Source organism: Amblyomma mixtum, chromosome 1, assembly GCF_055824585.1.
Source record: "Amblyomma mixtum isolate Tamu chromosome 1, ASM5582458v1, whole genome shotgun sequence".
In the NCBI taxonomy this organism is placed as follows: Eukaryota; Metazoa; Arthropoda; class Arachnida; order Ixodida; family Ixodidae; genus Amblyomma; species Amblyomma mixtum.
Window position 1 is genome coordinate 198934763 of NC_143012.1, and position 14272 is coordinate 198949034.

The 14272-nt window shown below is 44.0% G+C and overlaps 1 protein-coding gene across 1 annotated transcript in view; it reads right to left on the reverse strand.

Annotated features, from left to right (window-relative positions):
* LOC149370514 (MAM and LDL-receptor class A domain-containing protein 2-like) overlaps positions 1-14272 on the reverse strand; it is a 187835-nt gene that overhangs the window by 36664 nt on the left and 136899 nt on the right. The window contains exons 39-46 of the mRNA XM_089577899.1: positions 13796-13915; positions 12460-12615; positions 11560-11645; positions 9706-9873; positions 6975-7071; positions 5393-5542; positions 1764-1937; positions 857-955 (exon numbers count right to left, since the gene is read on the reverse strand). Of these exons, the coding sequence (XP_089434025.1) occupies positions 857-955; positions 1764-1937; positions 5393-5542; positions 6975-7071; positions 9706-9873; positions 11560-11645; positions 12460-12615; positions 13796-13915 (1050 nt within the window). The remainder of the gene's footprint in view (positions 1-856; positions 956-1763; positions 1938-5392; positions 5543-6974; positions 7072-9705; positions 9874-11559; positions 11646-12459; positions 12616-13795; positions 13916-14272) is intronic.

The following is a 14272-nucleotide window of genomic DNA, read 5'->3' on the forward strand; positions in this document are numbered from 1 at the left end:
ATGAAACGGAAGTGCTAATGCCAACTGAAAATCTGACCGTGAACAACTGCTGTGCGTTCCAGCTGAGATTATATAATTTTTGCCGCTTAATAGGTGGATAGGATGCTGTGGTTTATGCATTTTACGCTTTCAGTGCTTGAGGGGTTACATAGTTCTGAAGGCAAAGGAAAGTGCGTAGGGCGTTTATCAGGAAAAAGCATGCATTTTTATTTTGTTAATGTCCTGCACTATAATATGGGAGAATATGCAACTGAAGAATGAAATAAGAAATGTCATTATTTTGACAGCATAAAAGATGACCCCGTGATATACAGACATTTGCAAACTTCTGTTTTTAGTGTGAAATATCTGCTTTCGCCCACGAATTTTCCTCTCAGCTTCTACATTCGTATCCCAAGGTCGATTTCGCAACACTTAATGTTGTTTCTGCTGTAATATTTTGCCTGCCTGTTTAAGGAAACGCAGATAATTTGATACCTGCGTTTAACTAAAATAATGATTCCTTCTCTCCTGAACGAAGCCACGATCAGCATGCATAAACACTTGCCAATTAGTCCTCTATTGTTTGCACAAGCATTCCTTTTTTTTTGCTTGTGTCGTAAATGTTGGACGCACCTCAGTTCATGCTGCCTTATTCTCTTCAAGCTACCGATATATTTGTAGGAATGGAAAGAGATGTAATGCCGAATCTGCCCGTAACAGTCTAGAACTGAATGTACAGCTCATCCAGCGAGTAAGCAGCACTAATCTCATCACGATACCTACGTTAACGCTTCACGTGCCCTCCGTTAGCAAGATTTCCATGCCCGCTACTTAGATCCCAGTAACGTGGCAGCGACAAAAAGGAAGCACTTGCCTTTGTTCGGTACGAAGGCGTGGAAACGTACAACGCAGGAATGGGCGATCTCTCCCAGCTTTGGCGTTATTAGGGTCCTTGCATGGCCCCGTGGCACAGCTGCAATTTACAAAAGGTGCGACACCCAGTGTAGCCCTTCAGCCATTCTTCACTAATTATTTTTTATTTAGTTTATAATGTCCTGATTGTACAAACAAATATCAGACTGCTGTATCTGAAATGCAAGCACGTGTTGCCACCGTGAACGCCAATCAGAGAGCGTGCTTCCAGGCTGATTGAAGCTAAAATTCAATTCAGCGTGACACACATGGATAGAGAACGTTTTTTACATAGGATAACAGAAGAATAAACGCTTTAAATTCTTAGAATTACCTAATAAGAGAGCAAAAATAAATCACAATGAACAGCTAGTGTAGTGATACACGGTTTAAAGGTGCCCGTAAACCAATTTGTCAGTTCCGAAAAGCACTTCTCTGTCAGCAGGCGTCTGAAAAGCAATGCCTGTTCTGAAGAATTCCCGATAGACGCGCAAAAACAAGAGCAAGATAACAGCGATGCATTATTCATTTCATTGCTGATTTCCTCTATCTTTATTTCCCACTTTATTTTTGCGCGGTATGCGCCTCGTTGACCAAGAATCTGCGAGTCAAGGCCGCGTGCGGCAGGCGTTGACCATAATAACCTTCCTGCAGCCATGATATTCGGTCCTAAAGACACAAGAACGAAGTCGCAGCACAGTTATATATTGACGTGGTTAGCGCTTCAGCGAAAGGAAGAATAACTAGTAAAATGTTGACCGCAACAGTACTTTTAGGCGTAAGGAGTGCATCCTTTCGTTACCAAATATTCGGCACCCAGAAGACCACAGCACGAGCATTAATATAGCATGTCTATTAATCTTCCCAACCTGGATTCATCAGTGACAACACTGCATAGGCGCCATTTTCGCTCTTCTGGCTGTCGGTGGTGGGGAAAAGTGCGTTCTTCTTCCCATCTTGCACTGTTGTCCAGGTCCATCCGAAACGCGTGTATCTGTCCTCATTTTCCAATCCGCACAAGTCCCGGGATAAGTCGCACGCTCCTGTAAAAGCAGATAGAGATGGAAGTTCAATATCAGTACTACATTTAAGGTCGGGAGCCGAGTTGCGCAATTTCTCGCGGTTCGTTAACGGCATTAACGCGTTGAACTTTCCCGTCAAACTGCTGTTAGCTGAGCATAAGTGGCTGGGAGCAAAAAAAAAATGAAGAAATATATAGCTGCTTCCTAAAACTGTAACCCTTAATGCTCCTTGCTTCATGCTAGTGGATCGCCCGCCTCGCAGTGAACTCTGTGACAGAGCACTTTCTCGATAAGAGAGCATTCTTTCCAAGGGCTTTTGTACTATCTCTCAATAAGCTATACGCCACTGGCTGTGCATGTAGTTCTGCTTCTGCGTCTTCACTGCGCTACCGTTCTTCCTATCTGCACTCAACAAAGAAGAGTGATAAAGAATGCAGCCTTTTCATACCAAGCCTACAGTCGAAGCACCGTCTACACCGCGGTGTTTTTCTTGCGTCGGGCGAAGTAATTTGTTGTGCAGTGCAAAGGCGCCTTCTCGCGCTCCCTATGCCTCTATGAATCGACCCTGTTACCGGAAATTGCTGGCTCTTATGTCTTTTTAAGGGAGCTCATTTCGCTAGAAAATATTTCTCGTCATGCAGAGTTTCGTTCTGTATCCTACTTTAAAGATACTTCGTACATTAGCTCAGAAAGCCTTAAATATCCGCTATAACGAAACCCGCTATTTCCGCTGGATGGCATGAGAGAACTTCCTTGGAAGAAATGGCCATAGCGTACATTTTAATCAATAATCTGGCAAGTCGGTGTAGTTTGTTTTATAAAAGTGACACATTCCTCCCTGAGCCATGTTCCCTTAGGCATGAACTACTGGCTGTTAGCAAAAACCACGGCATGCACCAGAAAGGAAGGTTTGTTCCGCCGTTGAGGCTTTCATTGTATGCTTTGTTTTCAAAATTATTTTGTGGAGCTATATAAGTGGGGTTTCTTCAAGTACTCAGCCATTTCTGAAAAAAAAAAAAACAAAACGAATAGGCATTTTAAACACATCCACTCTTATCACGCTTCTCGAATGGAGTACGGATTAGGTGTGGTGGGCCCACAGGGTGTACCAACTGCGCACGAGCTTGATTTAAGTCTAAAAAAATCGTCCATTTCACCGGCTCTGGCGGAATCTGTGGAGGCCAAATTAATTCTTAACTGCTGAAGCTTCAAAAGACCGGTATAGAACAATGTGGGTCAGGGAACAAACGAGATTCAATGATGTCCTACTTGAATGAAGGGTGGATAAGCGATGCCCCCTTAGCGCAACGGAGTGCATTCCACGGGAAGGCGAACGTAGCAGGTGTGCAACATAGAGTCAGGAAAGGAGGCGTAGATATTCGAAAGTGTTCAGCAATAAGGTCCTCCCAGCTGGTAGAGGACAGAGGCAATCTGAAGTCAGTGGGAGAAAATTCATCCCACAGGGGATGTAGCCTCCTAGCACTTCCGAGATAACGTGATAAACAGTCGAAAGTTTTGTTCCGCGGTTGCTTTATAGACCTGCATTAAGCCCACCTAAACAGCTTGAAGCAAGAGCTTTGAACGCTTTTCAGAGCGAAACTCTTTGGCGCCTGTTCCTAGATACCACTTCATAGTCGTCGGCGTTGTCGGCGTAACACGCCACCTGACAACCATGGCAGGTACAGCTCAGCTAAACGCCACCTGCCATGTCTGGAGTTGAGGAATGGTCAACCGCAACGAGGCTGCCACGGGAAGATGCCGGAGTCTGGCTAGCAGCATAACACGCCAGATGGCTGACACGAAGAGCTGCACTCCAGTTTTGGATTACCGACTATCGTTATCGTCTATCAATTTTTTACCTCCATAACAAACACAACAGCATGAAGACGACAACCAACATAAATAAAAATCTCTGCCTCTCCCGTAACCGAGAGTAGAGTAAGCATGAAATGTTTACGGGCCTAATGTCATCTCGGTGGACACCCGAACCGCACCGTACAGGAAGGGAGGAACGCCACCACCCGTTCAGCGAGATGCCTTGCCCTTTGAACGCAGCGCTTCTCCCCCGGGCCCCTGTGCGCCTGCGCGGCTTTGCTTCGATGCGCGAAGCCCCTAAGAGATCACGTATGACACCGAAGTGTATCGTGGGATTTATGTGATTTTTGCACGCGTTATTAGAAATCGGAAATTATAATTCCGTGCATTATCAAAAGCGCAGCGACTGATATCTTGATAAACATTGAGAAGGCACTAGCAGCAGTTATTTTTTGTGATTCCTTTGGAGATCAACCGGCGCTTGAATGCCGGTCGGATAGGAGGGCTTAGAGAGTCTCGCTAAATCTCGTTTAGTCTCGTACGGTGCCCGGATGTTCTCGTTTCAGGCGCGGTTTCTGCGACGGTGGCACACACGCTTCTTTGTCGTGCGCGAAGGTCGGCTGGTTATGCCGGCGCTGCGGTATTAGCCGGGCCGACCCCCCCCCCCCCCCCCCCCCCCCTCTCTTTACCGACTATGCTGGTTTGTTCGAGGATGGTGGTGTATAATTTTAAAAGGGCCAATCACCCTGAGAAAGATCCTTGCCCCCCCCCCGTGCGTCGTTGCTACGGGAGGCTGATTCTTTTTTGTCCAGTGTTCGTTCTATGCACTATAGGCTGTAATTTGTGATATGTACGGTGTGTTAAAATAAGGTCATGGTGTTTCTGGGTGGCCACCCACTTTGTATACATTTGTTTTGCCCTCAGTCATGAGTGTGTTTCCAATGTTTTGTTTGTTTGCACTGTTGAATAAACTTCCCTTTTATTCAGAGCCCGGATGACTGGAATTCAGTGCCCGGATGAGTGGATTTCAGTGCCCGGATGATGGCTCTCGGTCTCGGCGTGACGTCACCACACTGCCGACAACAGGGGCTAAAAGCATTTCATGCTTAAAATACCGTCAGAATAACTGTCCCGGTCAGCAGCAACAAATAATTATAATGTCGGCGTGCACAATGCACTATGCCGTCATTATTTCCCTTCTCCCGTATTCATGTTCAAACGCCTTGATCCAAACGAGTAGCATATATATTAACCGCGGCACGGAGCGTGGCGGTTTTCTTATGAGTCTTACTATAAGCCATTGTTCTTTACACTCTAAAGATGCACACATGACGCGGCTGCTAAAGGCGCTTACACTTCAGCCTTTCAAAGGGGTGTGTTCAAGAGCAGTTCAACTGAAGATATGTGGCTTCGAAAAGACATCCAGCAATTCAGTTCATCTTTCATTATTAGGTCATTTCTCAGCGGTCCTCCACAAGGAATGAGTCTCCTACTGTGTATGAGGTTTTAGCTTTTTGAACAAAATGACTCCTTCAGAAGAACTGGGCACACCCAGGCATACGGTGTTGTCTTCCGCCCGTCGCATTAGTTTACTTTCCCCCCTCAGTGTTTCTGAGATCAACTAGATATAACAAAACATGGAATAGGAAGTGTTGACGTACCGCATCTGGTTTCATCCGCTCCGTCAGAGCAGTCTTCCTTGAAGTCACACACCTGGGACAGCGGGATACATTGCCCACTGCCTGCACATTCGAACTCGCTTTCCCCACACAAGGGCGGTGGTGAGGTTGGCTCCGGAGCCGATGGTAGCTCTGGAGAAGCAAGTACAACGCAAGAAAGAAAAAGAATCAAATAAGTGTTGTTTTTTCCTCTCTTTGTGTATATGTTGACGGAGGTAACTGTGGTGTTCTCTTTGAACTTCAAGAACATTCAGAAATTCTCACGGCGCATGAATATTTGCGCCCAAGAAGCCAAGAGCAGCTTAGCTCGCGCAAAGTATGGATAATAGGTGTTAATTCCATTTGCTCATTGTGTCTCGTGAGTTTGCTTCACAGACACAAGATCACCTCGCTACAAAAATGCACTGCATCATGCGGAAAAAGAAGACGTTAGAACTAATGTTCAGCTCGCAGGTACGAACACAAGCTTGCCGCTCAGCTCTTATTCGCTTATGTGCGGACCCAAAGTTCGCGAGCTGGCTTAAATAAAAGGGCACCTGCAACTACACTCTTAAAAGCCTTGCCCATTATCATGGTACTTAAACATTCATTTTTTTATTGCAAAGAATATTATGCTTTCAGATACCTACAAACTGGGGCATAATTGCTTCCTTACGCAATAGAGTACCTGTTAACTGTCATTTTCTGATGAGTTTTCAAGCAATGGCGAACAGTACTGACAAAAGACACGGATAGGAAACTCCTGAACTCCTGAATATCAAACTAGCACCAGCCCACCTACAAAAACTACGAAAATTTTCAAAGCTCCAGACTTCGAAATTCGATTCCTCTAAATTTCTAATATTTTCAGCGCTCACAACCTCAGGCAACTGGGCACATCAGGGAGCAAAAAAAAAAAAAGTCTTAGGTAGCAATCCTAGCGCATGCGCCTTTATACCCCTATCGGCGCATGTAGACCTGCCGCTCGTGTTTTTTTACTATTTGTCGAATCTCTGCACGAAGTTATAAGAAACAAAACGAGTCTTTACGACTTTTTTTAGCACTATAAAAAAACATTCATTCCGCTCTACGCTGAGAGATATAACAATCTCAGATCAAGAAATTTCTCATATTTACCTTCAGCAAAACCTAGTGCCGTTTGAAAACCTGCTCGATAAAATATTGCTTTTTGTTGGTCTTAAATGGACATCTCTGTTAAATATACGAGATTTACTCACACTATGTTTACTGCTAAAACATATCTTTCAGAAAAATTATCCGCAGTTCCCACGTGACGAACAGCAAACCCGCTAAACAAGGTACGAAAGGAAATATTACGCTTAGATTTATACTTAGATTTTCGGGATGTTTAGAATCGATAGTGAAAGAATCTGAAGTTGTGGAGTTAGCAAAAAAAAAAACAATAGAAATAGAGAAATGAAAGCGAGGAAAGAGCCGCTACCACGAATTTTTATCCGTGCTATATTTTTATACTCAGTTCCCCAAATATGGAGTTTTACTGTTATGAGGAGACATCAGGACGGCTGTCACAAAAAAAAAAAAATACCGTTCGACATCTACTGACCTCCATGGTATGCCTTGCAGCTTTCCCAGAATGTCACGTCGTCAATGGCAATGTAACCGCTCTTTCCAGGTTGATTGTGTTCTCCGATGAAAGCCACCTAATTTAAAGCAAAGAAAGCATCTTCGATGTGGCCTTCCAATGAATAAATAAACAAGTCGCACATTCCATACACTGCGTTCCCCTCGAACGATTGATATCAGTGCCGGACTGTGCATATTAAGTTAACACTTGGTATGAGAACTAGTATGTTAAAATTAAATACCCAAATGAAACACTCATCATGGGTCGCCCGTAGTAAGCTTTCTTTATTGTTTCCTTTATTTAGCCCCGACATCCCTGAGCACGGCTGCCGCTAAATCGAGGGTTGATAGTCGGCAGGCAATGTGCCTGAACGTATCCATTATCGAAGATGAGCCTCACCGAAGGCAATCGCACAAAAGAAAAACAGAAGCGCTACAACGCATGGCCCCTGCAGTAGTTTGGGTATGGCTAGCCCAACCTAAGACAGTTTTTTTTTCCTGTATTGAATATATCAATTGCGCTACGTTTCGTAAAAGTAATTTGAGTATTTCGTCAGCTGAATGATGAAATGGGTTCTTTTATTGATGCTCTTTAAGTTCTAAACAAATGCACCACGGCGAATTCCAGCTCTTAACTGAGTTTATGGCCAGAAACAGCCCATTCAGAATTTGATACGTGTTTTTTCTACTAACGCCTAATTGTACAGTGCAACAAAATGCAGGGAATATTTCCCCACACGTGCACAAGCTTTCCTTCCAGGTAACTACTAGGCTGAAAAGGTAAAAGCCTGTGAGTGCTGGCGTCCGCAGCAAAACAAAAATGGAATCCGTAAAGTTTATGCTTGGATCAGGTGCCGGAAGATAACGCCGGCAGTACAGAATGTCAGTACCAATGCAGTTTTCTTGTTAGCCGCATGCCACTGAATGGGTCTTATTCGCCTTGCCCTAGGGCACGTATGTGTGGGAGAGAGTTGGAGACTATTCAGCCTGGTCACGGAGTAAATTGGTACACAGGGATAAAAGTACAATCGTGTCATTAAAGGCACCAGCCCCCGTCGCCTATTTTTTGAGCGCGAAGACACCACATCGCATCCAACGTTTAGCGCAAACAAAAATTGAGAATTTCACTGTTCATGCTAGTCTCCTTGCCTAGCTGATGCACAACAAACGCCACATTGTGCGTGATGCCGCAAGTTAGGTATTCTCAAACTCGTTTCGCTGTTCTTAATTCGACTTCACTCATTAGTAAGCGGAAATTTTACCCGGCCTTTCAGTAGTACCTGTGCTGAGGATTTCAGGCCCTTAGTTGTTTACTTTTTGCATGGGTGGTGGGTTTAGTATTCAGTTTGAATTGTTTCAGCCTTTAGTAACAATTAAGACGAAAACGTTGTACGGAGAAGGACACCGCACAGCGCGTTTTGACTATGTCAATCATCGTGTAGGGGCTTCGTAATATAAGCCGTGAATCTATTTCTGTCCTGAGGTACCAAGTACCCCATCTTCTTGCTCTGATAACACCCTATTGTGAACGAGCACCTATATGTTGACTGAAAGATTGACAGCAGCATGTGCCGATCACCCCTCAACCGATTGAGCCTGCTGTGTTTCCCTGAAGTTCAGAAAACGGCAGTTTGACGCTCACTCAGGTATCTGTGCAGAGAAGTGCTGCCAGTGTAGGACAGCGCTTTCGCGGAAATTACTTACTCCACATGAATTAATTACTAACTCCAGAATGAATTAAATTTAACTGTACAATGGAGACTAATGTCATAAGAAAAGATACTTTTGGCCCAGAACAAAGACGCTCCTTGTCAGAGATTATTGCGCAGAGTGTTTCCATCAAAACCACTAGCTAAATAGCTAGGTGGGAAAAAGAAAGCAAAAACTTTCATTAAAATGAGTTGTCTTGAAACCCCATTGAGCTTCTTATAAAGAGGAATAAACCAGAACAAAACACTGTTTCATTCACAGCCACCTAGATGTCTGTAATGAGATTTTCTCGCCTAGGTTGGGCATACAACATCCCAAATAACAAACGTCAGCAATTTTAAAGCAGACGTAACTGCGGTCACTCGAAAACAAAGTTTTCATTCAGGTAGCACTGCTGGTGTTAAAAGATAAAAATTTCAGTCAATTTAATAGATTATCACCCAGTGGACTAAAAACGAGACCAACGAATGCGAACTAAATATCGTATATAGCCGAAAAAATGTGGCGGAATCAGGCCTCATCACATTAGTATTAATGTTTTCGGCGCTATGATAGAACAAGTCAAGGTGAGTCGTTCCATGTGGAGTCGGTAATTTCACTGAAAGCGCTTTCTTACACTAGCATCCTTTATCTATATAGATACTAGAATGAGTGTAAAAATGCAGTTTTCTGAAGTTGAGGGAAACAGCATGCTCAATCGGTTGACAGGTGAGCGGCATTGCTGTGAATCTTTCAGTCAACTTATAGATGCTCGTTCCAATTAGGATGCAACATTGAAACGAGAAGGGTAGTCGGTTCCTCATGGTAGAAATAGATTCAGGGTTTACATTACGCCAAAAGAATCTTTTAGTGAGTATGGCATTATTCTACTTTCCAGAATGTCCCATTTCTTGTTTTTGTATGGCGATAGTATTAAAGAGGAATTCTTCACCAGTACCTGCAGTGATTTTTGGGGGTTTGTAGCACTGTACTCAGCGCTCACTGTAAGGTATCTGTCTCACCTGAAATGGGTCGTCCTCCATTAGGAGTACAGTGGATTCAATAAAGTGAAAGAATTCAGTGGCCTTTGGCTGCTCCCACTCGATCTTCCAAGGACCGTCTTTCGTTGTGCGGACACCAAGCTTAAGTTGCGAATCGGCTTCTCCTTGCACCGTGTAGAAAAATGAGATCTGCATAGCAAAAAACAAGGAAAACAAACATTGTCAATCATTTAATGGCATTAGACCAGCAAGCGCATAGCGTAAGCACGATTTGCACTCTGTTAGTCTCAAGTCGACACTGATGAAACGCGCATCCCGCAAGTTGCGTCGATTCTTTCCGCGTATTATGAAACACCACGATTCACAGAACACTGCTTTGTATGCGACCTGATGACACCGCATTTGTGTATGTTAGCATAACAATAGAGGACAGGTCCAATGTATCCACATTCAAGCAGAGGAACAAGATAACGCATCCTGGAAATATATAACCAGAATATTTCGAATTCTTCGTAGCTAAAGATTGAATAAACTCTGTTTCTATAGCACTTTGAAATTATTTGAGCATCATTATCGTCTTCAGCCCGATTCCGTCCACTGCAGGAAGAAAACCTCCGCCGCTGAACTAAATTTTGCCTTGTCCGTCCACAGCTGCTTTTATTCTGTTGTAACAAACTTCGAAGCCTCCTCTACGCCCTTACACGAATTTTGAAAGAAATTGGCCGCAGATCTGAAGTTACAACCGTGGAGTTGAATGCGAGGTTACGCCTCAGGACATCTAAAATTAGATCGTGTGATAAATAACGATCATCACAAACGTAATGCTCTGTTTCGTGATGGCAGCTCGAGCAACAAATACTAATGCCACAGTAGCAGACTACGAAGCGCAACAATGTTGCAAATCACTCAACCCTGTTCCGAGATATTTTCTGCTGCCAAAAGAGCATTTTCCAAACTGATGTCATCAAAGCCGCGCTTCATTCTGTTAGTGCTTTGCATAGAAACGGCAGCCGCAACGTTGGTATTCTTTTGTCGAGTAGACTGTGCTGTGGACGAGAACGGAATTTGTGTGCTTCAGCACAGATTACCTGAGACACAGTACCCTTGTGTTGAGAGCTTGTTTTTTTCTTGCATAAGGTATTTATGTAGCGAAAAAAAGCGAACGCCTCTCATGATGATTTTACCTCAGTGAGGTTTATTCATCTAAGCTTCCTTCCAGCGCATCAATAAAGTTACTCGACTTTTCCAGACTGAGCCAGAAGGCATAGAGGACCGAAAACATGCAGCCTCAAAGCACGTGCAAATGTTTCGCGCCATAAAAGTAAAAGCCACGCCGGCACTCTCTCATGACCAAAGTTTTTGGTCCTAAGAACAAACGCAGTCTTTGTTTGTGATTAAGTGTCACTTCCATTTGAAGGCCCACCTTTATGGGTGTCGTCCGAAACGCACTCTTCTTGCTTTATTGTGGCGCCACAGTGCGACAAACGCGAATAACAAGACAAGTGGAGATGCCGAAAAAGTCGACGAGATGGCCTCACACGAGGCGGTAAAACGCAACAAGAAAACCGCAACTGCCCGCAACAAGAAAACCTTTACCGTGAGAAATACAAGCAAGACGGATTTGCAGTGGCGATGAATAAACATACAGATATGAAAAAACGTTAAATCGAGCATACGGCTGCAAACAGAGTCTACAGTGAGCGCCAGTTCATAACACGGGTTGTGCTACTATAAGAAATACGATAAGCAGCATGAAGCGACCAACAGACCGGGTGTTAGAAACATTAGCAGGCACCGCATGACAGTGTAGACATGGGGGACACAGGAAGCTTGGTATCATGTGAAAAAGTGACATAATCGATCTTTCATACTCACGACGCATGTTTCGTTATTATGGAGCGTTGGTCCTGTAATAGTGGCGGTGGTTTTGTTGCGGCTAGAAGCAAGCAAGAGGAACTTCCCTGGAAATAAACGTTCACAGGACTTCTAAGAAAAAAGAAGCAGTTGCTCCGTTAAGTTGAAGCGTTGCAATGTCATTATTCAATGTTCGTGACGAAAACGATGTTGAGAAAGTAGCAACGGTTTTCTTTCGCCATAATACTTTGGCTTTTCTGAGTTCATGCCCAAGGTCTAAAATAATAGCCCTGATTTCAACCCACCCAAGCCTGCCAAAACCGGAATATTTTTACGGCATGCGAATGCAGCATCTGTTTTCTAGGATTTTTCAAAATTTTCATTTGATGCGGCGCACAACACACTTTACGGCTTCCAGAAAAACCTAGAGAAAGGATGAGGCCAGAATGTGCTTTGATGCGCGTACTCTGCGGCACAATGAATGTCATAAATGAAGCCTTCCTTCACTACCATCGGTGTTTGCGCCGTTTATGTATAGTAGATTGAAAGTTATATATCTTGTGAACAGAAAAAAAAACTAAACTCCAACGTCTGGCTTTGTGAAAGAAAAAGACAACCGACAAGTGCAGAAAAAGAGATGTCGGGGCAATCGTCATTCGCCATGCTGTCGCACTCGAACTTGTACATAAGTGCACCCGGTGATGTGCACAAAAACCGAAATTGGACGAACAACACAAAAACAAAAGCCGAGTTTCGTAGCGCATGATCCCAAATATGAAAGTAATAATCCGGTAAATTTCCTTGACCTAAAACTGAAGACTAAATTGAAGACAAAAAGACTGATGTACGTTGGCGTGCCACCCAAAACTCTTTCCAGCATCTTTTCCCTTAGACCCTGGAATGCTACATTGGGCAGCGTACCTTCAGGGGTTCCTGTTGTGTGGTCTCGTGTGGGTGCAGTCACCAGGAACGAAGAGGGGCGGCCCAACTTCCACGTGCCCATGGTCCTCTCTGTTGGCGCCTGGGGCACCCAGTCACAAAACGAGGTGTCGAAGTTGCAGCCGAGCCGATAATCGCCTGTGGATTGAGCACCCACCACGTTCAGAGCACTACCCAGGCGGTTAGGGGTTGTGTGCAGCCCTCCTAATTTTCCAATTCTTTCTGTTTTGTCTGGTCATTCATTCTCTCAGCCAGATTAATTTCCAGTGCGACTTGGCTGCGTTCTTCACATTACATGGCAGTTGGCTCTGCCGCGGCTGTTGACAAGACCAGGTTTCTCGGATAAAAACTTTGAATATTGCATTGTTTTAAGGTACAGTTATGAAAATATTTAAGGTAACGGTTCATTCTACTGATGCATAGCAAATTTTTTCTTGTTTTGTTTTCCCATCGTTCGCATCGAGTAGTTAAGTTTACCATAGAAAAAATAAGGGCGACATTTCTGACGAGACCAGAAACGCTAATCGCTTACCAATTCGAGCCTGCCAATAGGACATCGCCGGGCACATTGATAATTATAGTTAAATATAACTAACAACAGTCTAGCTACAAGAATACCTATATGAAAAATTGTGTCCATAATGTCTTTCCTGTTGAAAATTCCTTTGTCCAGGATTGCTGAGTATGTGGTAATTCGGCATGATGGAAGCTGCCCACAGGAGAAACTACCAGTGACTACTTGGACCGGCTGGAAGCTAACGGCTGGTTTTTTACTACACTACTACACAGCAATCGAATTTTATACACAGCGAGACTGGCTGTGTGCCCATGACAAAAAATCAAGACAATACTGCGTCAATGATCTATCGTGCAATTCGCGAGCGCCCAGCAAATGAGGTCTCTTTGTCACGTTCCAAGAGAGAGGTGTTACGTTTTTGTAATCGCTGCGAGGGCTGACTCACAAACGACTCACCCAGATTCGAAATGCGATAGGCCTTGACAATCATTCGAATGTTTTTGAGTCGGCGCCGTGACTGGAATATCGATGTCAAGTGGGGCACCAGACCTTGCGGTCCTGGCATGTTTATAATGAGTGGTTTGGAGTTACCTGCTAGTTTTGTAGTGAAAATAATTTTACCATAGTGTGCGCGTCAAAGAAAAAAATTTACCCCTGCGAAAAGTATCCCTGTGCTTGGTCCAGCATGTAAACGAGTACATTTTATGTGAATAAGGTGGAGTGTTTGAAGGCTTCTATATACATGACATGGTGGATATAGATGTAATGCATGGGGAAATTTCGGGAACATGAAATGCTTACCACAATTCTGCTCATCGCTGTTGTCTCCACAGTCATCCACGTAATCGCACCGAGAGTACAGCCCCACGCAGGCTCCGTTGGCACAGCGGAAAGAGAACTCTGAACAGTTCGCCTCTTTTGCTGCAAATAACGAGATTCAGGTTTTGTAAGCATTAAGTTAGGCACATTTAACCTGCAATTTTATACATCATGACATTTTTGTTCACAATTAATGAAGGCACACTTAACGAATGATAAGGAATTACTGAGAGATGTGCTGTAATTATCTTTCTCATTTTTGTAGTTTGAAGAAATGACCTTCCATATTCGGGATCTAGGTCTTCGCCATTTCTGACCGGGAATGCTGAGCATGGAAAAGAAGAGCCGAAAGCGTTATTGCAGTTGCTTGAATAGCCCTGAATGGCTACGGAGAATAGTGGCTCTCTGTTGATTGGCTGCCTTACAGTAAGTTCTTTTCTCCGTCGCCGTCACCCTTGC